Raw genomic sequence first — 25,144 nt, forward strand, 5'->3', positions numbered from 1 at the left:
CTGATAAAACTGAACTCTGACCAGCACACCAGCAGGAAACCCAACCACCACCCCAGCAGCCATCAGTCTAGAACAGTGAGGACCTGGTCCCCGATTGCAGCTTCCCTACTTTTTGTCCCTGCTTCCAACTCAGGACCAACCACAGAAAGCCACATATGTTCCCCGAATGAATCATGTCAGATGCCTCGCTTCTCATTAGCCCGCCTCCAACTTCCCCATGGCAACAGCTTCCAGTCAGAGCACACCTGAGTCCTTCCCCTTTTCACTGTCAAGCTTTCCCACACCCCCGCCTGCGCTGGCGTCTCCCCAAACAAAGTGAATGTTGCTGCCTTCCCTGTTTCAGCAACCTCTGAATTGCCTCCATTTGTTCTCGTTTGGGTCATCTTCATTTATTTCCCCCAAATCCAGAATTTTGCTCGTCTAAAGTCTCCATAAAGAGAGCAGAAAGACAAGGTTCAGAAAACATTAGCTGTATCTGTCACCCACAAAGAGCAAGTGCACAGCATGTATGAAAAACCCCTTAAATCATGGGGAAAAAGGAAAAACCTATACAAAAATGGGAACACACTTGAATAGGCACTTCACAAAAGAGGAATTCATATGGATCAAACATGAAGGAAAAAGCTCTTCTGCCTCATTTAGCAATCAGGAAAATATGATCACCCTGGATATTAAGCATAGCAAGCATTATTATCCTCCCCTTGCCTCATACCCTGCACCCTTGAGCACCACGCTCCCCCCCCCACCCCCCACCCCCCACCCCCCACACGCACCTCCATTAGACAGGGTAACAAACCTGTCCAAGGTAAGCAGCAAGACTGGTGCTTGGACACCAGCCAGACCTCTGGGGGCTAGAGGGAAAGTGCTTTCCCTCTCTGGGCCCAGGCCTCTTATATGGAGAGGCCAAAAAATCATCTTTAAGGCTTTCCAAACAAAGAGGAGCCAGAGGTCAGGAGAAGAGAGGCAAAGGGGATGTGGCAGAGGCACAATCTTCTCCTAATCATTAGTTCAGGATAAATCCAAAGCTCTGACTAGTAGCCCACTCATTTCTGAAACCTACCTTCCTCTTTCCTTTTAGCAAAAACAAAAAAAAATCCTGTAAATAGTAGTACTACCATTTTAAGGATGAGAAAGAAAAAAAAAATCAAGGTCCAGGGAGCTAGAACTTGCCCAAGGCCACACAGCACAGAAAACTAGAACCTGGGTCTTTGTGACTCCCTCTACCGACGGCTTTTTTCTGCACCACAGAACTGTTACCCATCAGCATTTTCACCTATCCCCAGACCTGCCTCTTGCCTCACAGCTGTGGGCACTTGAATCTCAGCATTCCAGCCTGCTTGGGTCTAACCTGTGCATTCTGTGCTCATGAAAAAGAGGTATTCCTCTCGCAAGCTCTAAGCAACAAGGGACATCAGCAGGCTGACCCATTAGTTGCCCTCTGAGCAAAAGGAAGACTTACCTTGCCCCAGAAGCAACAGCAGCCCCAGGAGGAAGATACGTGGCTGCAGCCCCATGCCAGAATCGTCCAGGTGTCCCAGCCTTGGATGAATGGTTTGCACAGGTGGAGGCTGCCACACTTCCTCCTGCTTTTATTCTCCTCTGTTGTCTGATAGTACACCTGTCATAAATTTTACTGTGTTCACCTTTGAAAGGGTGCAGTGGCCAGCTGTAAATGATAAATATTAACATTTAGACAGAAGATTTCTCAAGGTAGATAGGTCAAAGATGGGTAGCATGTTCTAGACAAAGGCACCAAAAGACCAGGACCACATAGCCCCCTTTATATGGCCTCCCAGAATCGTAGGCGTCCAAAAATCAGGCACTGACAGACTGGGAGGAGCTTAGGATTGGAAATACAGGGCTGGAATCTCAGATTAACCACACCTGTGAGATCTAGGGTGCGTCCCTTAATGTGTCCTTAGCTTTTCAGCTGTAAGCCATGGAAATAAAAGCCACAAACGGAGTGAAAGTACTTAGTAACAACTGTAAACCATAAAGTCCCCTCCAAACGTGACATCTCTTAGTGTCTGAGGAGTGCAGCTGAGTTCCCTAGTCTACAAGATCCAGAAAGGTTTGTTTCTGTCCCTCTCTTCCAAAGCCATGGGTGGCGGGGAGTGTTTTAGTGATGTGCACGCCACACATAGATTGTCTGCAAGTTGAATTGAGAGATACAAGCCAGAGAGGTGAGCCCTTGGAATGCATTTGACAGAATTAGCATTTTGCTTTGGGTGACTGACGTTGAAATGCTGGGCAGGGTCTAAACTGGGCAGACAGAGTCGGAATTTAAAGCCTCGGTGACAAATATCCTTGGGGGTGAAATTTAAATATTTTCCACAAATATCAAGTAACATTCGCCTTTGGGTAACATGGCCAAATATATGTAAATCATCCTTGCATTCTGGCCACAGTTATGGCAGCAAGGCCGAGAGCCAGACTTCTGAACTCCAGCTTGGGGACCCGGAGCTGGTTTCTATTGTTCAGCCTTGGTCTTCATCTGCTGACATCTTTTTCTGTATGTTTAAAATCACAGTTATAGGTTGGTTGTCTTGAGTATAAAGAGAAGTCTAAGTGGGCGGCCGTCTGTTCCTGGCTCTCTGTTATTAAGGTATTGTCTTCCTTTCTCATCTGCTCAATAAAATGTGACTTGTGGGTGACCACTGATTTAGCCATGCCAAAGCCTCAGCCTCAGAGCCGCATGTGATGTGATGAGGTCACATCAGGCGTGTATGGCCGCTGCTACAACAGGCCCAGCTGGTCATAGGCTGGTTCCAGAATCTGGCTGAAAGCAGCATGCACAGAGAAGGAAGAAGAAAATACACCCGAGGAGGGGTATGCAAGGACCATTTGGGCATAGATGTTCCTGACCATTGGACACTTATTATCTTCACTAACTGGCCACAAGCTCAACAAGAGACCCAAAGCTGCTGTCTCACTACTAAGGACAACAGGAGTCCCTCCTAGCTCCATGCCACCAGCAGCTTTGAGAAGCATCCCTGATGCTTGGACTGAATGAAAAGTCACAGGTTCCCACTCAACTTGGGCCCGTTGGCAGTAGGATAGGACATGTCATGGGAAATGGACAGAAATAGCCTGGCTTTACAATCTGTGTATTTGCTTCCACCTCTTAATGCTTCTCTGCACGACCACCATGGCCCCACTGGGTTGGCACACACACCAACCTCCAACCTTTTTTACATTTAGAAGCATTGAGAAATGAATTAAAAACATTTTTTAACATTTATGAGAAATTTTAGTATAGGACAGACTGAATTCCCTCTGAGATATAAGAAATCTTGGAGTCCTGTCAACACATTAAGGAATCCTCATCAGATATGAGGCAGTGGGGGAGTAATATCTCTTGGACACTCTTACCAGGCACCGTTGGCACCCTTCACATGCATTAGCTTAATTACCACTGATCATCTATTAGCAGCTATGAAAACTAGGGGGGCAGTACTTGTCAAAAGCCAGAGACAAGCTCCATCACTTTTTAATACAATTTTCTTCTCTGAGTTTTGCTGCTACAATGTCCTAAGATGACATATCCTAGAGGAGGGAAGATGCTCCATTTGAAATTTTAGCAACAATTAGCAGATGTTCCTTTTGGGAAAGGCACAGGCCCATGGATTCAAATCTTCCAGCAAAGGCAGTCCAAGCCTCCCTCAGAAGACATCTCAGGGATTGGAAAAGATGAGTGCTTGCTGTTGTCCGGAAATCCACAAGGGGGTGCTAGACCAAGCCTTGGCCGCAGGGCCCATGCGGATCAAAGCAGCACTGGCTGCGAAAGAATGTTTTTCAAACTGGGGTTACAACCCATGATTATCCCATGAATTTAATTTGGTGCATGATCAATCCATTTAAAAAAATTAAATAGAATATAAAATATCTGAGGACATTGCATACAGTAAGGGTAAGTAATGTTTTGGGAAACTTGTTTCAGTCACAGGCGGTGATGCAATATGTCTTTCTTAATATAGGTCATTAAAAAAGAAATTGAAAACCACTCCCTCAGCCATCAGTAGATCAGTTCCACAAACAAATCCCTAGGCTTCAAGAAAGAAAACAGGTTTGTTCTTCCCTCTGGTTAAAGATGCACCTACACCAAATTCCCTGTGCTAACAGCTAGAAACAATGCCTGTGATTGGCTCTGGGCCTTGGGAAGAAAGTACAAATCAAACTTATTAGCAGTTGTGAGAAGATAGGGAAATTGTCCTCTTTTTTCAAAAAGGAAAACCTTAGTCCCTGGCTCCTGGGGGTGAGCTCTGCCAATGTGATGGAAATATGTGTCCACAGCCTGTCATCTGGGATGGGACAAGTTCCCATTGGTACCTATTTTAGGGAAGGCCCACAGCTTGAAGGGGAAGGTCCACACTAGAACTGTGGGAAGGAGTGGAACTGTCTCAGAATAAACTGCACCAGTACCAATAATGCCCTGAGAATTGTCTTCCCCTGTGACTTTTCTAAAGTACCTACTTGTCCTCACTACGATGGCCTTCCATCACTCGCTCCTTCTGTGTGGAAATAGTCCTATGTCCCTGATGGGCCTCTTGAGGGAGAGGCTGGGCCTTTCTCTTCTTGACATTTGGCACCTGTAGAACCCCATTCTACCAGAGTACCTAGCTCAATGTCCTGTGCATAAGAGGCCCTCACCAAATCTTCATTCATTGGTTGAGTATTCTTCAGAGGCAAAAAGACAATTGGTTTAACCAAGCCTGTCTTCTCCAAAACCCTTCCCAGTCACAGAAGTACAAGGAGGCTTAGGAATCTCCAATCGCAAATGTCTTCCAGATTCCAACATTCCTACGTATACACAACGCAAGACTTGTGTGTACACACACGCAAAACATTGTCCAGTACAAGTAACTGAACTTATTTAGCTTCCTTTGGACAGAAGCTTTGCTTAAAATCAAATAAGAAGTTTAATTAAGGACTAAAAAGTAAGAGAGAAAATGGAGAAGGGACGAATGATGTATGTCTTAAACAAAATACCATTTTCAAATATCCCAGCCTTGTTAATAAAAAAAGAACAACAGGGCAAATCCCAGTAGAATGTACACACCATGAGACCTGGCCTTCTTGTCCTTTGCTATATCCCAGAAGCTAGTACATTGCCTGTGGTAGCAGGCATTCTCTAGATGTTGGATGAATAAATAAATAAATGAAAAGCAGAATAAAAGGAAAGGCACTAAAACTACTGTAACTACTAAAACTACAGCTCAATTTGGGGCGCCTGGGTGGCTTAGTTGGTTGAGTGTCTAACTTCAGCTCAGGTCATGATCTCACGGTTTGTGAGTTCGCGTCCTGCGTCAGGCTCTGTGCTGACAGTTCAGAGCCTTGAGCCTGCTTTGGATTCTGTGTCTCCCTCTCTCTCTGCCCCTCCCCCACTCATGCTCTGTCTCTCTCTGTCTCAGAAATAAATAAACATTAAAAAAAATTTTTTTTAATATCAGCTCAACAAAATAGAATAGGTAAGATGAAAGGGGTAAAAATCATGTTTTAGGATAGAAAACAGGAAAAAGAGAGGCACGTGGCCCCAATACCATGAAGCATGATGGGAAAAAAACAACAAAAAAGCAACATGGAGGCTCACAGCTCATGGCTCTTCCCTGAGGTCATGCTGTTATTCTCCTACATAGTGGTCTCAATCCTGGCTGCAGATTGGAATCGCCTGGGAGATAAGAAAAATACCTGTCCCTGTGCTTCACCTACTGACATTCAGAATTAATTGGTCTACGGTAGGACTTGGTCATTTAAAAAAAATTTTTTTTAATGTTTGTTTATTTTTGAGAGAGAGAAAGAGACAGTGTGAGCCAGGGAGGGGCATAGAAAGAGGGAGACAAAGAATCTGAAGCAGGCTCCAGGCTCTGAGATGTCAGCACACAGCCCAATGTGGGGCTTGAGCCCATGAACTGTGGATCATGACCTGAGCCGAAGTTAGACGCTTAACTGACTGAGCCACCCAGGCACCCCAGGACTTGGTCATTTTTAAAGCTCACTGATGGATTCCGATGTGCAGAGCCAGGGCTGCCTGGTGCCCAGCACTGAGGGCTGAAGAAAGCTCCATCTCTGCTGCTGCAGATAAGCCAAATGTCCACAGGGCATAGCCTGATGTCTGACAAACTCAGACTGACCTGGTGGCCTCTCTAGAGAGGAAACCCATAGGAAACCCATAGCAATGGGTTATGGGGGGACTGGGACTTATCTCTCAGCAGTCAGAGAATGGGGAAAGGGCCAGATTCTGGTGTCTGGAGAGGCCCAGTCACTGAGAACCAGGATATATGACCTAAATTTGCAGATCAATCATATTACCCATTATCATGTACAACCATTTCCTCTTTCTTCATGTCTTGGTTTCCTGATCGGTGAGTTTGACAACATAAAGTCCACTATCTGTTATGCACTGTGAAGAATGGGACCATGGGTGGGGAAAGGGTAAGACGAGCTGTCTACCTCAAGCATACAGGATACTCTCCCAGCCATTACTGCAGAAATGGTACCATCCCTGGCTGACTACCATTCACAGATGGTGAGTATGAGGTCCCCACAGCCTGAGCTCTGACATCTTCTAAATTACAGCCATACTGCCTATTGGTCCCTCTTTCTCCTCTCCCTTCCACCATCTCCAGACTCTTGGCCCCCCCACCAGTGCTTTCCCAACTTCATGCCTCTCAGCACACAAATGGTGGTGATATTTGCATGGCACACAGGATGAGCAGACAGGACAATTTGTGGCCTGAGATGATCAGCTGGGGTCTGGGACAGCCCCAAGCCCTGCCCCTGGTGGGCCTGAAGGCTAGGGGGATCAATGTCTTTGCCCATCTGTACCTCTTAGTGCACCTACCTCTGGGTGAAGACTTAAATAGCATTTGGTGAGCACCTATTAGGTGTCAGGCATCTTGCTAATTGAACTCATAAATGTCATCTTTATTTAATACTAGCTATATTCCTCAGGGGGTTAAAAGTCTCAACTAAGTTCACTCAACTAGTAGTAAGCTGTAAAAAGGAGTTTCTGATCCAAGTCTTCTAGCTCCATATCTGTTAGTTTCTCTCTGCATGACTGAGAGATGCTCCTGGTAAAATGGCCTTAAATGCCCCTTCTGGAGAGAAGCCCAGGAAAGGCTCTTCAGTCTGCACTGGTGGAGGGCAACCTATGACTCATGCACCCAGTTTGGCAGGGGAGTCTGGCAGTGTGACCATTCCCTCCTGGGAGATGAGTCTGAGAAGATCATCTGGCCTGACTACCACCCAGCCAGGGCCCAGGGCACTCACTATTCTGTGGAGGAAAAGGGGCTTCTCTTGGTGGAAGCACCAGAGGCATTGTCCTCCTTGGTATCACCTCCAGAGGACCAGAGAACCAAAAAGGCATGCTCTGCCCCAACCCAGCTGGTGGATCCCAGCCCAGCTATGACCTCCTCTCCCCTCCTTGGGAGAATCCCATCCAGAGGCAGGGAAGCGACAGGGATGAATGAGGTCAGAACTGGTCATCAGGCACATGGACCTTAATAGCCACCTAGTCAGTCCCTGCCACTCCCATTGCAAGGAGGAAACTGAGGCAAAGAAAGAGGCAGGGCCAGTCTGTGACAAGGGCCCTGAGCTAGGTTTTGGATTCCCTGATTCAAGCCTGTGCTCTTTCCCACTCATCATGTAGAGCTGAATCACCCTGACCACTTGCAGCAATGGAATTTCTAGTTTGATTTTACAGGTAAGAGACTAAAAACCCAGAGAGGATTAGTAACTTGCCCAAGGTTGCTCAGCTACTAAGGATAGCTTGCCCTCTTCACCACAGCCCAGCAATGGCCAAGTTCAAGCCAAAGGGACTTGGCATAGACCTCACACCAGCAGATACCACATAAGGCTCAGGGTCTGCATCTCCATTCTGGGAATGAAGATTCCATGGAGACAGGCTGGCCAATGTGGCCAGTAGACATTGGCACACAGGAGAAGCTCTTCCCTGGATCTTTTAGAGCTGAGACCCCACATGGTAGGCCTGGTGGAGCACTCTACCAACCAGCAGGATCCCAGGGAACTTCTGCTATGTGGCTAATTTTTCCATTAGTCAATTCCCTTTGAGCCCTGTCCATGAGAAATGTGATCTGTTCTTTAAATCCAAAGGGAGCAACCAAAGTCCCCCAGACTTTTCTGGAAATCTCACATGTTTCAGACCATGCTAGGAAGCTCCTGGCTCCTACCATCCCAACCATCATGCGCCAACCCCGACATGCCTCCCTGACCTGTGTTCAGAACAGACCGCCTGCTTTGGAAGGCTTCTCCTGGACTAGGAGTCCAGAGAAGGAAGACAGCCTCTCTACCACCTGCCATGGTAGCTTACCAGCTAGGGACATCCCTCCATCCATACTGCCACTATGGAATGGGGCCTCTGGGCCTTTGGCTGTGGGCAGAGGATTGCTGTGACATGGCATCACCTGCTTGCTACCAGGCTAGGCTATCAGCCCCCACACCCACGCTGCACATGGTGTTAATAGCTTTGGTAATGATGATGATGCACAGGTGTGCTTACTTGCCAGCTCCCTGGGCAGGCCCACTGTTTGCCTTTGATGGCACCACCTAGGGAGAGGACTATGGGAGGGGAGAGGGTAAGACTGGCCTTCTGTCCCACAGCCCTCAGGCAGGTGATCCAACTGGGCTGGGCTGGGGAGGCGGGGGCACCGTGGAATCTGTGCTGAGCTCTGGCCTTCAGGATAGTTAGGCTGGTTCAGTAGACACCTCGGGTTGTTTCCCAACTGCTCCATCCTGAGGGAATGCCTGTGCCTCTGCCTCTGGGCATTGCTGAAGCAAGCCAGCCTATTGTTCCTTTCTTGTGGGTTCAGGAAGGGACTTGTTCGTAACTGGAGGGTTAGCACTCAAAAGAGAAAACATGAGGAAAAAGAATTTTCAAATTCCGTATTTTCTCCATTCTAACCCACACACATTTTCATACTATAACATTCCTGAAAAGAGACTCTATCTTATAATCCACAAAAATGTTTAGAAACTTGTCCCAGATCACACAGAGAGCAGGTGGTGAAGCCAAGTATAAATTTTTAATACTGTTTTTTTCTGCTCCAAAAGCCAGTTCTCTTAACCTGAGATACTTCTTTATTTTTGTTTCTTTCATTTTGTTCCTCCATCAACCTTGGGAGGCCTTCTAGGGGCATGTGTGACCAGGAACATGCAGGGATATGGGCCTTGATCTCAGGCTTTTCAGAGGGCAGCTGGGATCTTGGCATGGTCTCTGTGGGAATCCCGGATGTCTCCTTCCACTCCCACTCATTTCTTCTTTGCTTCTGGGAGCCACCTCGAGCCAAGTTTCCAATTCTTCCCCTCTGTTGACATTGAGATCCATGTTTTGTGAACCAGAATGAGGCTCCAAATTTTTGAAATTTAACATCTCTTCTGGCACCAATCCCCAGAGCCTGGCCACCCCAATCCTCCACCCACCCCAGCCCTGAAGCGACCTTTCAAAACACCTTGCACTCATCTCCACCCCCACTTCAGTAGGTGTGGTGTCTGCTCCCACCACTTTATCAGAAATGTTCTATGGTCAACAATTTGTTCAATCCAATGGATAGTGAGGTCCTCAGATTTCATCTTACTTGACATCTTAGTGACATTTGACAGCTGACCTCTACCCCTATTCTCAGATAACTGCCCTTGGTCTCCATGTGTCTAGTTTCCAGGTTTCTTCTTCCCAGCTATACCTTCTCAGTCTCCACCCCCAGCCCCTCCTCTGCTGCTGGAGCTCCTCAGATCTCTGGCATGGACCCCCCTGTCTCTGTCTCTCAAGGTGATCTCACATACCTACACCCCCATGGCTTCATTTAAAATCGATGCACTGATTCCTACACTTCAATTTCCAGCCAGCCCTCTGTTCTAACCTTCAAACCCTGTAAACTCGTTCAATGACTCAACATCTCCACTTTGATGCTTCATAGGCACCTCAAACTCAAAGAGTTGAGAACTGAATGTACGATCCTCCTTCACCCATCTGCACCCCTAAAGGAAAGGGCTATAGTGGTTGTAGACAGACCCAAGAATAATCCGTGAAAACTCTTTCTCCTTAGCCTCAAAGAGCATCAATTGCTGAGTCCCATTAATTTTATATCCCAAATCACCTCGTGAACCCATTTACCATTCTCCATCTTCACTGCCCCAACCTGGACCCAGGCCGCCATCTCTGCTCCCCAGAGTGGCTACAAGAGCTGTTCCTAAGTCTACTCTTTATTTGCCACCCCCCCAGAAGCCTGATGATCTTTTCAAAGTGTGAGCCCATTGTCACACCCTTGCATAAACCCTCAATAGCATCCCACAGCCCTTTGGACAAAGTCCAACCATCTTGGTATGGTTTAGAAGGCCCTGATTTCCTTCTCCTCTTTAGCCTCATGCCCCACTCCCCCCTTCTTCCCTGACCCCATGCCCACTGGGCTCCTTTCACTTCCCTGAACATGTTATTCTTTCTGCCACCTCAGAGCCTTAACACAGGCTGTTCTCTCTGCTTGGAACTCAGGCCAGGCCAACCTCCTTCCCATTTCTTGACCTCACTGACTCTCCTTCCAGGCTCAGTGTAAATATTTCTTCCCAAAACACTTTCTCAAACCCAGCCAATGTAAGACCCTGTCTCATGCTCCCCTGGCCTCCCGTGCTTGTCCTCCAATACTCTGAACAAGCAATTACAAGTGTGCTAAGTCTATCCTGTCTGTCCAACCATGAGCTCTAAGATGGTAAGAACCCAATGGTTCCCTGCTGTGTCCCCAGCATTTAGCACAGGGCCTGACACCAGCAGGTGCTCATCAATTGCTGCATGGATGACAATGTCCAGCCTTGCTCCAGTCACTCCTCCAGGGCCCCCAGTGAACAGAATCAAGTCCTACCTCATAGTAGGTGAACCACTCCTGCCCTCTCTGAAGCTCTGCTACACCACTTACTTCTTCTTGTCTGGTATCCCCAAACTGGCCAGATGGAGCTGTCTCTTTTGCTGGAGAGGGTATCACCCACGCTTCATTCTCTTTGTAACCTGCATGGTCCTTAACATAATGGCTTTGGACACAGTAGGAAACTATCTCAAGAACTGCACTCTTGGGACCAAGAACAACACATTACTGTAAAGGAAGGGGGCCCTGCTTGACCTCTGCTTGGCCCAGATATCCTCCTATGCACCTTAAGAGTTAAGAAATCTCTTAAAATAGTCCTCCTAAAACAAACAAACAAACAAACATCAAGTCTTATAAATTATGGATAGCAAACCAATCAAGGACTGCCAAATGTACTTGAAGGTCGATTAAAACCTCCCGTTTCCAAAAATCGCCCCCTCCCCCCACTAACACACACTAGCAAACTGCGTACTTGCCAGTCAGTGACTGTCAGTATTTCCTTTTTTTTTTTTTCCTCTCTAAAACTTACTCTCCTTTCTGATACCTTTGAACCCCTGCTGAAATGTAAGTGATTACAGATGGTCCCCTTGTGGCTGTGAGTTTATAAATAAACAGCCTTGGCTAATTTTATCTCTGGTCCTGTTTGAATTTTGGCTGTGATCTTGGTGCTGCGGCTCAGATATAGGCTGACCTGCTTGTTGCTGGGGCCCTTGGCCCTTGGCCAGGTGTGGTGCTCACCGAGGCCTCTGTAACCTCATTGCCCATGGACCCTGAGGTCTGCGCTGGACCTCAAGTCCGCTCTGTTGCCAGTGAGCCCCTTGATTGTTTCATTCATTTGTCAAATCCTGGGTATTTATGTTTGGTTAATGTTCCCTTTGAGGGTTGTGTCCTTGGTGACTTGCTTCTGCCTGTCCCTTTGTTTTGTCCTATGTCCTTAAGTGTTGCTTCGTCAGGAGGAGGAGAATCACAGAGTGGAACACGGGCACCGTTCCTATAAGCTGGCTGTTGAAGCCGGCCTCACAGACTGGAGACCTGACTGTTCTCCCCAGGCCATCAGTCTCTGAGGACAAACTATGCTGTAGGTCACCAATAAAACTGGATGAGGGTGTCCTCTCATCCTGGCCATTTGTCCTGAGAGCTTGGCTTTGACTCAGAGAGGGCATTCTCCCTCTCCAGAAATGATGTCTTACCAGCTCTCTGGTCCATTAGGTTAGGGGCCCAAGACACAGGTTGTATGAACAGTTTCTACTGACTGTAACTTTCACCTGACAGTCACCGAGAATTTTCTCTATCTAACCCGTGTCCCTCTCTGGGAAAAACTGCTTCTTACAGGCACCCCCATTCCTGCTATAACCCCTATGCTTCTCCCAATGGCAGAACTCCACCAAAGATGATTTGGTCCTACAATGGACACTTGGAGGAACACTTAATTTAAGTAGAACTGCTCATTTGAGAGGTGCCTTAGAACAAAAGCAGAATAAAATTCCTCAGGCCCAATGAGCACCCTTTTGTGATTGGCACCCTGATGTTTCTAAACAGAATACTAAAATGCCGGTTCTGTAAAGAATTTTTTCTTTCAAGTCTAAATAAGGAATTTGATGACCAAGTATAAAGCTTTCTGGGGTAAAACTGCCTCCCTCATTAAACCCCCACCTTCTAGCACCTCCTACTCTTTAACATACCCTCCCCTCCACTTCCACATGGTTCTGACCTCAATCCCCTCCACTTCGTCCATCCTCTTGCCTGGATCCCTTACCATTTCTTAACAAGCCCCCTGACACTCCAAAACATTAGTTTCCTTTAAAAATCTCATCCTAATTGAGAATCACAAATGCCTTTAACCATAGAGTTTAAACCCTGGTCTCAGCAGAACTAAGAGCTATTGTCTGAAATGTCCCCAAATCCTGATTAAGAGAGACACCTCTTTACTGAAGAATTCAGAATCTGCCAGGGACCTTATAATCCAGGACTTCCAAATCTCTGCCAACGAATTGACATGTTGGTACGGAGATCAAATGCTAAATTATCAATGAGAAAAGCTGAATAGACTGATCCAGGGTCAAACTTGAGGGATCCCACAGGCACACGAAACCAGCAAGCCTCAGGGGGGCCCAGAAAATAGGTCGGAGTTTACTAAAGGCAACTTCTGGGACCTTCCCTGTAAAAATAGATCTGAAATCAAGAGGAGGAGAAGACAAGCCAGAGTCAGGGAGAAAATATTTACAAAAGACATGTTTGGTATGGGACCATTATCCAAAATATATAAAGAACTCGTAAAACTCAGCAGTAGGAAAATGAACAACCTGATCAAAAAATGGGCAAAACATCTGAGCAGATACCTCACCAAAGAAAATACATGGATGGCAAATAAGCATATGAAAAGATGCTCACCCTCATGTTATTAAGGAAACGAAAACTAAAACTACACACGTATCAGAACGGCCAAGATCCAGGACACTGACGACACCAAATGCTGGTGACGATGTAGAACAGCAGCAAGTCTCCTACGTTGCCGGTGGAAATGCAAAATGGCGCAGCCACTTGGAAGACAGTTTCTTGCAAAACTAAACATATTCTTACCAGACATACCTGCAATCACACCCCTTGATATTTACCCAAAAGAGTTGAAAACTTAAGTCCACACAAAAACCTGTACATGGTTGTTTATAGAAGCTTTATTCATAACTGCTAAAACTTGAAAGCAATCAAGATGTCCTTCAGTAGGTGGATGGAGAAATAAATTGTGGTCCATCCAGACACTGGAATATCATACAGCGCTAAAAGAAGCTCGCGAGCCAGGAAAAGACATAGAGGAAACTCAAATGTGCATCACGAAGTGAAAGAAGCCGATCTGAAAAGGCTGTGAGCTGTATGATTACAACTGCATGACATTCTGGAAAAGGCAAAACTATGGATACAGTAAAAAGATCAGTGGTTGCCAGGGGGGAGGGGGAAGGGAGGGATGAATAGGCAGAACACAGAGGGTTTTTAGGGCAGTGCTACTATAATGGTGGATACATGTCATTATCCATCTGTCAAAACCCCAGAATGTACACCAAGAGTGAGTCCTAATGAAAATTGTGGACTCGGGGTGATCGTGATGTGTCTGTGCAGGCTCTTGGACTGGAACAGATGTATCACTCTGGTGGGGGATGTTGATGGTAAGGAAGCCTTGTGTGAGGGTGGGGTAGGGGGGAAGGGAAACTGTTTTCCTCTCAGTTTTGCTGTGAACCTAAAGCTGCTCTACAAAATAAAGTCTATTTAAAAAATTAAATAACATAAAAATTATTGGGTCGCAATTTGGTCTTCTAAGCAGAGAAAAAATGAATCGAAAAGAGATTTTAGAGACAGGAAATGACCTTTCAACAAGGTTCAGGAGTCCCTTTCAGAGCCACGTCCTCTCATCTTATTCTGTAAATAGATTAAACCTGAAATCAGAGACCTGGTTTGCAAACAAAAGCAGACTGGGTGATAGCCCCACTGTCTAAATTAAAACACACAGCTGAATATTTTAAAAGGGGGAAGGAAATGGGAAAAAATAGATACAAACACGGAGGGAGGGAGGGAGGCAAACCACAAGAGACTATTAAATACAGAGAACAAACTAAGAGTGGATGGAGGGGGAGAGGGAAAATGGGTGATGGGCACTGAGGAGGGCACTCGTTGGGATGAGCAGTGGTTGTCGTACATAAGCCACTTTGACAAATTATATTCATAAAAAATAATAATAAATTAAATTAAAAAATAAGTAAAAGGACTTTGGAATAGAAACAACATAAAACGTAATTTTAAAAATGCGTGACTTTGCAGATAAAACAATTAGGTGCTCCTAATTCTAATTAACCCCCCCTGTTGATCAAGATGCCTGTAAATACTGTAAACAGCAGGGACACTGGAAAAAAGAAAAAAGACTGAGCTTATCTACCCTGTCTTGTTAGAGGAAATGCCCTTCCTCCGATCTAATTCAGTTGCCTAGAGGCAGGCATGTTCCCAGGTGACAGCTTCCTGCCCTAAATTCCTCAAGGCTTGGCTCAAACCTGGAAAAGGTCTGAAGGCAGACGTGGAAACTGCAGCCTCCCGTTGGAATCACCCTGGGCCAACTGTTGCTGAAATTACGAAATTACACAGGAGCGTCTGCTCTGAGGCTGAACCTCAGAGGCCCGGCCAGCCCTCTGCCTGCTGGCATCTGGGCTCAAGGCACTCTGGGCTGGGACGATGCCCCCGGACCTCCCCAGCGGCCCTGCACGGCCCTGGCGTACCGGGCTGCTTTGCACCTGAGTTTCCAGGCACCCTCTCAGACCGACCTCAGTTGAGCACTAGTTGGCTGAAGGTTAGCATGGAAATAGGGGGGTCAAAAGGGACATTAGAATTGAAAGACAACAAGGAGTGCCTGGGTGGCTCAGTCGATTAAGTGTCTGACTTCGGCTCAGGTCAAGATCTCATGGTTTGTGAGTTTGAGCCCCATGTTGGGCTCTGTGCTGACAACTCAGACCCTGGAGCCTGCCTTGGATTCTGTGTCTCCTCCTCTCTCTGCTTCTCCCCCACTTGTGCTCTGTCTCTGTCTCTCAAAAATAAATAAATGTAAAAAAACATTTTTTTTTTTTAAAGAATTGAAAGAGAACGTGAGGAGCTACTACTCAAAACACAGGCTAGCCACAGTGGAGTCACCTGGGAGCTTGTTAGAAAGGTGGAATTGCAGGCTGGCCCAGACAGCCAGGATCAGTTTTGTGTGCACACTGCAGTTGAGAACAATGGTTCTCAACCATTGCTCCCTATCGGAATGTCCCGGGGCTCTTTATAAAAAAAATGACAGATGGGGGAGGGTGTGTGTGGGTGGCTCAGTTGGTTAAGCCTCTGACTCTCGATTCCGGCTCAGGTCATGAACCCATGATTCGTGGGTCAAGCGATTCGTGGGTCAAGTCGGGCCCATGCTGACAGTTCAGAGCCTGCCCGGGATTCTCTCTCTCTCTCTGCCCTTCCCCCTCGCAGGCACGCCCCCACAAATGTACCCCACCCCCCTCCTGAAATAATAAATAAACAGGTGGAAGAGCCCTGTCCCAGACCGATGGAATCAGAAGACCTAGGAGTGGGGCCCAGGCACTGTTTTCATTGTTGTCTATCTTTTGTTTGTCTTATTGAGGAGGTGATTCAGCTGAGCAACCAGAGTTGAAAACTACTGGCTTCTCACCCCTTTTGTTTTCGACAAGGGGAAACAGAAAGGAGGGAGGAGGTGGGTTCGCTCAGAGACATGACTGTGGTCAAACCCAGGGATCCTGACAGCTAATGCGAGCTGTCCTCACTGCCTCGATTGTCCCTAGGCCCTCTTGAGTACTGACACCTGCCAGGTAGATCCTGCAGCATTCCGGTCTTTTCAACAATGTGTCCCTTATGAAAGTACTGGAAATTTAAAATCGTCCATCAGTAAGGGCACGGCTGAAAAAGGTGTGGTATGGCCACACTACCGAATACGACAGAGTAATGGAAAGGATGGGGTGACCCACACCTACCAACCGAGCTTTTCAAGGTATAATGTTGAGTGAAGAAAGTGAGGAGCCCAAAGGTATGTACAGTGAGAGATCTTTCTTCTAAAAAGAATAAACAAAAATAACCAACAAAATACGATATGGGTTTCCTATGGGAAACCATATACGCACATGTAGGTGAGTGTGGATATGTATTAAATATAGAGGAAAAGGCCTATAAGGATATTTTAAAAGTCATACCAAGTTATATCAGTACTACATGAGGCTTGGTGGTCCAAGGGGTCATTATCTTTATCATTACAGTTTTATTTATCTTTTTAAAAATTTTATTTGTATTGATTAAAAAAATTTTTTTTATGTTTATTATAGAGAGAGACAGAGCATGAGCAGGGGAAGGCAGAGAGAGAGGGAGACACAGAATCCAAAGCAGGCTCCAGGCTCTGAGCTGTCGGCACAGAGCCAGACGCGGGGCTCGAACTCATGGACTGTGAGATCATGACCTGAGCTGAAGTCGGACGCTTAGCTGACTGAGCCATCCAGGCGCCCTGAGAGTGTTTCTTTCTTACTAGTCAATTAATGGACTATATCTCCTCTAAAAGAGTGAATATTTTGCGCCTGAAGGACTTTCCCTACCTGAGACAGGTCTGATGCTCCAAAGCACGCCAGTGGCCAGCAGTTCTGGATTTTCTGGAAACGTGCGTGGCCATTCCATTTTGCCTGAGGAACATCTACAGCTAACACACTGTCCACATCCCAGGACAGGTCCCTGCGAAGCCCCCAGCTCAGCCTCGCCCTGGTCATCTGGATCTCAGGGGCATCTCCATGGCGGAGGCTGAGGCACTCCCCTCTGGAATGCCGTCACCCACACTGGTGAGGAATGAGGCTTGGGGACCATCAAGGGCCCACAAAGGCCAGTGGTTCATCCCACCATGTTCCTGATGATCTGTGATGAGACTATAACCCACACATTTTTCTCAATCTTTTATTTATTTATTTATTTATTTATTTATTTTTATTTATTTATATGTTTATTTTTGAGAGAGAGAGAAAGTGAGAGAGAGAGAGAGAAAGAAAGCACATAAACAGGGAAGGGGCAGAGAGAGAGGGAGACACAGAGTCTGAAGCAGGCTCCAGACTCTGAGCTGTTAGCACAGAGCCCGAGGGGCGGGTGGTGGTGAGGGGGTAAGGCGGGGGGGGGGGGGGGGGGCGCTGGAACTCACCGAGAGATCATGACCTGAGCCGAAGTCGCATGCTCAACCGATTGAGCCACCCAGGTGCCCCATTTATTGATCTTGTTCTAAGTTTATGTATTTATTTGGAGAGAAAGACGGAGTGTGAGAGTGAGTGGGAGGAGGAGTAGAGAGAGAGAAAGAGCTTGTGCCTCTTGCTCTGGACTCTACTTTCCTCACCTCCTGCCTCAACGTTTTTATACATCCCTGCCTGTTATGACGTTTCTGGAATAGGAGGATACCTGGGACTCTTCCATATGTCTTGACATTTGGGCAGAGCCCCCAATAGCCAAGAATAACCGAGCAGGTGCCAAACATGCCACTTCCTAACTTGGGGACCACCTGTGCCGTTTGAGAAAGAGTCTGAAATCAATCGTGCCACTATCAGCCCGTGCCCCACCTCCAGGCCCTCCGGAGATTGACGGTCACATCGCCAGGCTTTCCCGGAAGGGCAGTCATCTCTGGGTTGTGCATCACCCCCACTTCCCATCCCGGGGGTAGGGGGCCTCAAAGAATTTGACAGGTGTCTCCTGGATTTGAGGAGCACAAGAAGTGGTATGTAACCCCTGAAAAGCCTCAGTGTGAGCGAGGTGCCTGGGAGAGGTGTGTTTCCAGGATGTTGGAAAACCTCACTTCTCCCAGTGTCTCCTTGATTCTGCCTATCGCACACTTCTGACACCCGGTGTGGGGCAGGGGCGTTCCCACACCAAGCAGAGGAACCGCCAGAGGGAAGAGGGTGCGGAACTTCCATGCCCTCTGGGCACACCACTTTCCCCAAATTGCCATGTTCTCACCAACCTGGAAGCTCTCCAGACCCCCATCCTTTTGCATTTTTACGGAGGCTTCAGGATACAGACACGATTGATTAAGTCATTGGTCGTTGGTAACTGAACTCAGTTTCCAGCCCTTCTCCTGTCCCGAGAGGTGGGGCGGGCCGGCGGGAATTGAAAGTGCCAACCCTCTGGTCACGTGATCGGTTTCCCATGGCAACCAGCCCCCAGCCTAAGGGGACCTAGGGGCTCTCCAAAACTCACCTCGTTAACATAACAAAAGATAACCCTTAATCCCTCACCACACTTAGGGAATTCCAAGGAGTTTAGGAGCCCTGTGCCAGGAACGGAGATGAAGACTAAATCTGTGTTTCTTATAAATCACAATATCGCGCAGGCTTTGGATCCCACGGAAGAGGACCACGAAGGGATGGGGTGAGGACTGGTGGCGCCACAGAGATCCTGCGTGACCGGCCAGGAGACCTGGCCCAATGTCAGGAAACCACATATAAAAGAGCCTCAGTGACAAGAGACGCTCTAAAGTGACCACAGACTCCCCCACAAGGGGACCTGGCTCTGCAGTCAGCCGGACCTTCGGGCTTCGGGCTAATGCCACACACGGCTGTGAAACGTCAGGCAGGCCCTTCGCTGCCCTCAGCCCTTCCCCGCTCTGACCTCCACCCAGGAGCAGGCTCGCCGTCCTAGGCACGCAGGGGGTGGACGCTGGAGAACTAGCTTGTTTTCCTCTGCACCTGCAACTTCCCCTGCCTGACTCTGTGAGGGAGACACTTTGGAGGAAAAGGAGCTTGGAGTTCTGAGATCCCACTGGCAAGGTATTTATCACAAGACAATGGCCAGAACGGTGAGCGGTGCTTGCCTGAGTTTCCCTGCAGGGAAAAATGGATCCAGAGAAATGTTTGCCGGGGCTCACAAGAGAAAATGAAGGTACTTTCCCCTGATGTCATGTGTCCCTGCTCGCTCGCTCAGCAAAGCGTTCTCCCTGGGTTTTCACCTGCTAACTTGGGTTAGCAGCCTGCGCTTCAGCGAACATGAACACGAACTGAGCTTCCTCCAGGTGTCAAACCTGGGCCTTATCTTTATCTCTTGTGGTTCCGTGCCGCAGCCCAGCTTGAGTGATCTGAACATTTTTCCCTGTCACATTTGAAGAGTTTAAAATCGGGTGTCACAAAAGCGCCGGACCGGCCCCGCAAACCTTCCAGGTACCAGACCCCACGCAGTGTGCCGCCTAGGAACCCGGCCAGCCCAAGGGCCTCTGCACCAACAGCACCTGGAGACCTTTCCCCTCCCTGCCCTGGCCATGCTGAACCTCTCTCCTGTAGCCCCTCTCAGCCTCTTCTGCCAGTAAGTCCCCACCCCCTGAAAGGCCCCAAGGCTCCCTGTAATTGTCCTAGTAGGCGGGTGTCTTGAAGGAAGATGTGACTGAATCTCCAATGTGTGACACGATTTAGAGAGAACTAAGGGCCACCCACCTTGTAATAAGGGCTCCACGCAGACTTTCCCTCTTCCTTTCTCATACTGGTAGGAAATATTTTTTTTCCCTCAATTCAAGGCCAAGTCCCTAGGCCATCATCTTCTTCCCCTGTAACCAGAACCTCCCTGGATCCTTGTGCTCCGGGCCTTCACTCTGCCTCCACTGCCCTGGATGCTGGGTCCAGGGGCTCACACCTTGCCTATCACAGGGACAACACGCATCCGCCCTGCATAGCATGGTGACCGGAACCCAGGAGTGTTATCCCCGAGTAAGCCCCAAGGGTCAGCACATATTTCCTGAGCTACATCTACATGCCAGGTGAGGCCCCTGACCTCAAGAAGCTTATATTCTAGGCAGGCAGGGGGCATTGGTTTCACAAATGAATGTGAAATGACAGTATGGAGACAGGTGACGAGATGCCCTCTCCCAGGCTCGTTTCAAGGCTCTGTGGTTGGCAGGATCTCGGGGGAAATCCAGGAAGGGAAAGGCCGGGTGGCCACAGTGCAGAGTGAAGGCAGATGTAGGTGGGAGAGGTAGGCCTTGGTAGCATCTGGGCCTTTGTCCTAAGAGAAACCAGAAGCCAATAAAGTGTTTTAAGGGATTGGGAGGAGGGGAGGTGTGTGAAAGGATCTACTTACTGTTTTAAAAAGGTGACTGATGCTCTTTGGAGAATGGATGGCAGGGAGAAAAGGGAGGGAGCTGGGAGCCCAGTCCCTCTGAGCGGGAGGTGGAGGGGACTTGAAGCAGGCTGGCAGTGGTGGGAGGTGCAGAGATGTGGGTAAAGAGGTGCTCAGGGTAAAACTGATGGCTTGTGTGTAAGAAGGGAGGAGAAGCGGTGCTGGGTTTCCAGCCTGGGCCCTTCCCCGGGGCCTGGACGGCAGATGATGTGCTGAGCAGGGATCACTGGGCAGGGACAGGGTTTGGGGAAGAGCGCTGAGGGAAGTCACAAATTCAGGTCTGGATGTACTGAGCGTGAGGTGCCTTTAGGACACACGCGCAAGAGGCACCCAAGAGGCAGGAAATTAGGTGGTTGGGAAACTCAGAAGAGAATGGGGAGCCAGAGCTCTGCAGGAATCAGAAGTGGTCCTTCCTGTGGCCGGTGGCTTCGTCTGCCAAGGAAGGGGGGAGGAGAGGGAGAAAAAAACCAGGTGACTGCATCCTGAGGCACTCTGAGGGCTAGAGAGGAAAAACACCTACAAAGGAGATAAGGAAAGACTGGCCAGAGAAGTAGGTTTGGGTCTGGGAGAGAGATGTTTCCAAAATGGGGAATGCTACAGACGGTGGGGTCTGAGGCCTGGAAAACTGAGTTGTAGCAAAAGAGGGTCATTGTTGCTCATAGTGGTGTTTCTGAGGGACTCTGGGCACCTGTGCCCGGCCCAGGGACTGCCATTTGCCTGACAGTGGAGTAAGGAGGTTGAATCAGCACCACGGTCCCCACAGCTTAGAATTGTTCCAGAGAACCATCAAGGTGGAGGCATGCTTCAGCCTCTCTGTGCCCAACTCCCCTCCCATGCTCGACCATGTCTTCTGGGTCGGTTTGGGGGCTACAGTCCTGGAGCCACAGGGTCTGTGTGTGGGGGGGAAGGGAAATTCCTTCTGTGAACCAATTTCAGGTGTTATGCGAGAGACGGGAAAATGTAAGATGTGATCCCTGTCCTCAGAGACCTTGTCATCTCTGTGGGGACGTAAGATGAACATATACAAAAAATGAAATCTAGAGACTCTAAGTGAGAGGAAGGACTACATAGATGCACACTAAGCCATCAGGCGAAAGAGGAGGCAGCAGACCCACAAGGGAAAGCTGCTTGGAGTAGGCAGAGAAAGGTGTGTAAGAAGCTGAGTGTGCTAACCGGAGGAGTGTGAGCTAAGTCATGGAGGTCAGCCAGGAGCGGACGGATAAGGGCTTGGCCTGGCAGGCCTGACCGTGTGGGATGGGGATTCCGGAGATGGGGTGGTGTGGGCATAGCTGCTCCCATCTGGGTCAAGGGTGCTGGCCCAGTGGTTCTCCAGCACTGCAGATCCAGTGCCACACAGGACAAGCAAAAGCAGGTATCATCCTGTAGGAACCTGTTCCCCAGAGTCACTTCTGCTGTGACCAAGAAGCACAGACTCACAGACACAACACATCATGGGCAGGACTGGGTCTGAGGGAACCCTCTGAGTACTGACGGTGTGGTTCTCACCAGACCCTGTCCCTTCTTCGTCCCTCCGACCAACCCAACAGAAAGTCGTTTCTCACCTTGACCATCCACGGGCCCTTCTTCCTCTTCTCCTCGGCCCCACTCCTGGCCTGTCTCTCTCCTCCCCGAGGTGGTGGGGGCTGCAGGCTCCTCCCTGAGGTCTGCCGGCTGCACCTTCAGGCCAGGACAAGCTTCTCTGGGCGGCTCGTCTCTAAGAAACTCCACTGCCCACATGAAGGGGCAGCTCCTCCCCTTTCTTCCTGCCTCCAGCTCACATCTCCAGAATGTTCTCCTTCCTCCAGTCTTGGTTTGCTTCTTCCCTCCTCTGTCCTCATTTCCTTTCTTTGTCATCAGGCCTCTTCCCTCCACCAGTGGTTCCTGTGGCCTCTGGAAGGGGCACCAGCCCCAGGCCCAGGCCCTGCATACCTAAACCTTCCCTCTGGCCTTATCCTCAAAGATGCCCTTTGAGCACATTTCTGGTACCACACTGCCTCTGCACCTTTCCTCAGGCTGCACTTTCCTCCTGACAAGGCTCCATCTGACAAGCTCCTTCCCACCCTCCAGATTCATTTCAAACCCATCTGTCCCACATGGCAGCCAAGCAAAATGCATAAGAGAATGTACTTTGGACTCAGAGATATCTGACCTTCATCTCTGTTTGGCCTTTTTCCAGCTCTGTGTCCCTGGGCAAGTTACCTCATGTCTTCTGAGCCTGTTTCCCAATCTATAAAAGGAGGGGACGATAAAATGAAATTCTCTATGTGAAGTGCTCAGCATGGCACCTGGCTGCTGGCAGGTTCTCAGAAATGCTCACTATACGGCTTGTTTCCAGGCCCCTCCCACCAGCTGTGCTCTCATCCTCCTGTGAGGCTCCTGAACATTTTGGGTTTCTCTCTCAGCACCCAAATCGGCAGCAAACTCCTCTAAAGCAAGAGCTCCTTTGTACCCCTTTGAGTCTCACACAAAAGATATTTGTTGAATGGAAATGGAAATTGTTGACAGACCTGTAACGACTTGTCCTGAGAAGAACAAACACTTTCCTGTGGTGAAAGATGCCCTGAAGCCAGTTAAGGCCAGCACCTGCCTTCAAACCCCGGGACCAGCTCACCTTCTCGTTCGACACCTTATCTCAGTGCAGTGGACCACTTTGGCCACTTCCTGGTTCCTCCTGTCCATCTTAGACAATGATGTTAGGCACAAATGGGTCTGGCTGAGCAGAGATGACCTCCAACAATGCCCAGAGAAGAAGCTGTGCCCTGATGGATCCCACCTCACCAGCCTGACCACTCAACATGGCCTTGTCTCTTCACACTCTGCAAACTGAATGCCAGACTCCGAGCGTTTCCTTCCCAAGGTCCCTGACATTCTCTCCCACCTGTTCCCCACACATGGAGCCACCTCCATCCATTAGAGATATTAGTGTTGATGATCTTCAGCGAGCCAGGGGCAGGTTCCCAAGGCAGCACGGGGCCACTGAACAACTGCCTGCCTCCTCCCAGCAAACTTCAAGCTCTGCCTACAAAGGAATGTGTGAGGGGGACAGACCTACACTGTCCTATCACACCCTTTCTCACCCCAGGACAATAGGTGTCTACTTAACAGATGTCCATACAACTCTAAGCAAAGAGAATCTGCTCAGGGTGGTGAAACAGAGTCTCTCCTCATTCAGCCTCCTTCCTTGGGATGAGAGACCAAAATAATTGGACCGATCAAGGGTGTCATCCACACAAAGAGACAAGGGTGAGCTCTTGTCCAAGGGAACTGGATGGTAATAGAAAGTTGAGTCGGGGGTGAGTTAATCAGCAGGCCAGCAGTCCCCGCACCAAGCCTAGAGGACTCCCTAGAGCCCCAAGGTCGATTTCAATCTGTGTCCCTGAAAAACCATCTTGCCGTGTCCCTTCTCTGGCCAGGCATGACGGCACCCTGTGTCTACCCGTGACAACACTTATCTCCAGTCATTGGCTGATCACAGGTCTGTCTTAACATGGAGGCAGAGCTCCTTGTGGGATTTGCCTCTTTGTAGCTGTAAATTGCCTGTATGTACCAGCACATTCAGTAAAAATGGGTTGAAATGAATGAAACCATGGATTAGAATGTAGATGAAGACTTAGAATTTAAACCTCTTCCATTGGTGTGGGGAAGAAGTAAGATGAAGTCTCCTTTTCCTGACAACCCAAACTCTGTCTTTCGTTCTCCCTGTCTTCCAGGCCCCAAACCTCCATCATCTGACTCCTTCATTTTCTTGTCCTCTGCCTTCATGAAGCCCTTTTTGACTGCCCACGTCCCAGGGACCATTCCCCTCTCTAAATCCCTGAGCCCTGACTGCCTGGTCCCTTCACCTGGTATTTGCTCTGTCCTGTCTTGGTTCCTAACTCTTTGCAGGCATGATTCCCCTCCCTATCTAGGCTTCTGCAAGCTTCAAAAAGGCAACATGCCTATGTTCTGATTCTTTGCATCCCCCAAAGCAGCAGCACAGGGTATGGGCCAAAGTCAGCATTTTGCAAATTAGTAAAAATGATGGAGTGAAAATGATGGAGTGAATTGATGAATGACCTAATTCCCAAGGGGTGTTTCACATTATCACAAAGCTCCGTACATACCCGTGGGGCAGTGTACCCTTGTGTCTCCTCTAGAACATACTTGCTATGGCCTATGGCACATGACACATGACACATGCAGTGTTCCACACACACCTCTCTGTGTGCATGGGACATTCTGAGGCCCCCACATCCCACATCCTCTGAGTGCCCTCTGCCCCTATTTCTTTCACAATCTAGTGTAGGAGAAAGAGCCCAAGGGTCAAGAGTTGGGAGCCTGATATCATCCCAGGTCTCGGCTTGCTGGGATGTCTGGCTCAATATGCCTCACCTCTCTGTGCCTAGATTCTTCTTTTCCTTTGTCACTTTTATTGTTACTATGAAACACATGTTTCAGCCTGGCATATAGTAGGTCTTCTCAGTGATTCTCTTTGCTTCCCTCATGGTTACAAAATTGCTGCTAATCTCTAAGCATCCCATTTTTACATAACAATGACCAAAGGTAGGAAGAAAATGCAGGTGTGTGTGTGTGTGTCTTTCTGTTTTTGTCAGAGGAAATCTTTCCCAAAGATGTCCAGCCAACAC

At 48.5% G+C, this 25,144-nt stretch overlaps 1 protein-coding gene across 1 annotated transcript in view; it reads right to left on the reverse strand.

The window, feature by feature from the left end:
• PLB1 (phospholipase B1) overlaps window positions 1–22,587 on the reverse strand; it is a 143,254-nt gene extending 120,667 nt beyond the window's left edge. Inside the window, exons 1-2 of the mRNA XM_042982257.1 lie at window positions 22,082–22,587; window positions 1,460–1,666 (exon numbers count right to left, since the gene is read on the reverse strand). Of these exons, the coding sequence (XP_042838191.1) occupies window positions 1,460–1,514 (55 nt within the window). The 5' untranslated portion in view covers window positions 1,515–1,666; window positions 22,082–22,587. The remainder of the gene's footprint in view (window positions 1–1,459; window positions 1,667–22,081) is intronic.
• Window positions 22,588–25,144: the final 2,557 nt, after the last annotated feature.

This window comes from Panthera tigris, chromosome A3 (assembly GCF_018350195.1).
Source record: "Panthera tigris isolate Pti1 chromosome A3, P.tigris_Pti1_mat1.1, whole genome shotgun sequence".
Taxonomy (NCBI): Eukaryota; Metazoa; Chordata; class Mammalia; order Carnivora; family Felidae; genus Panthera; species Panthera tigris.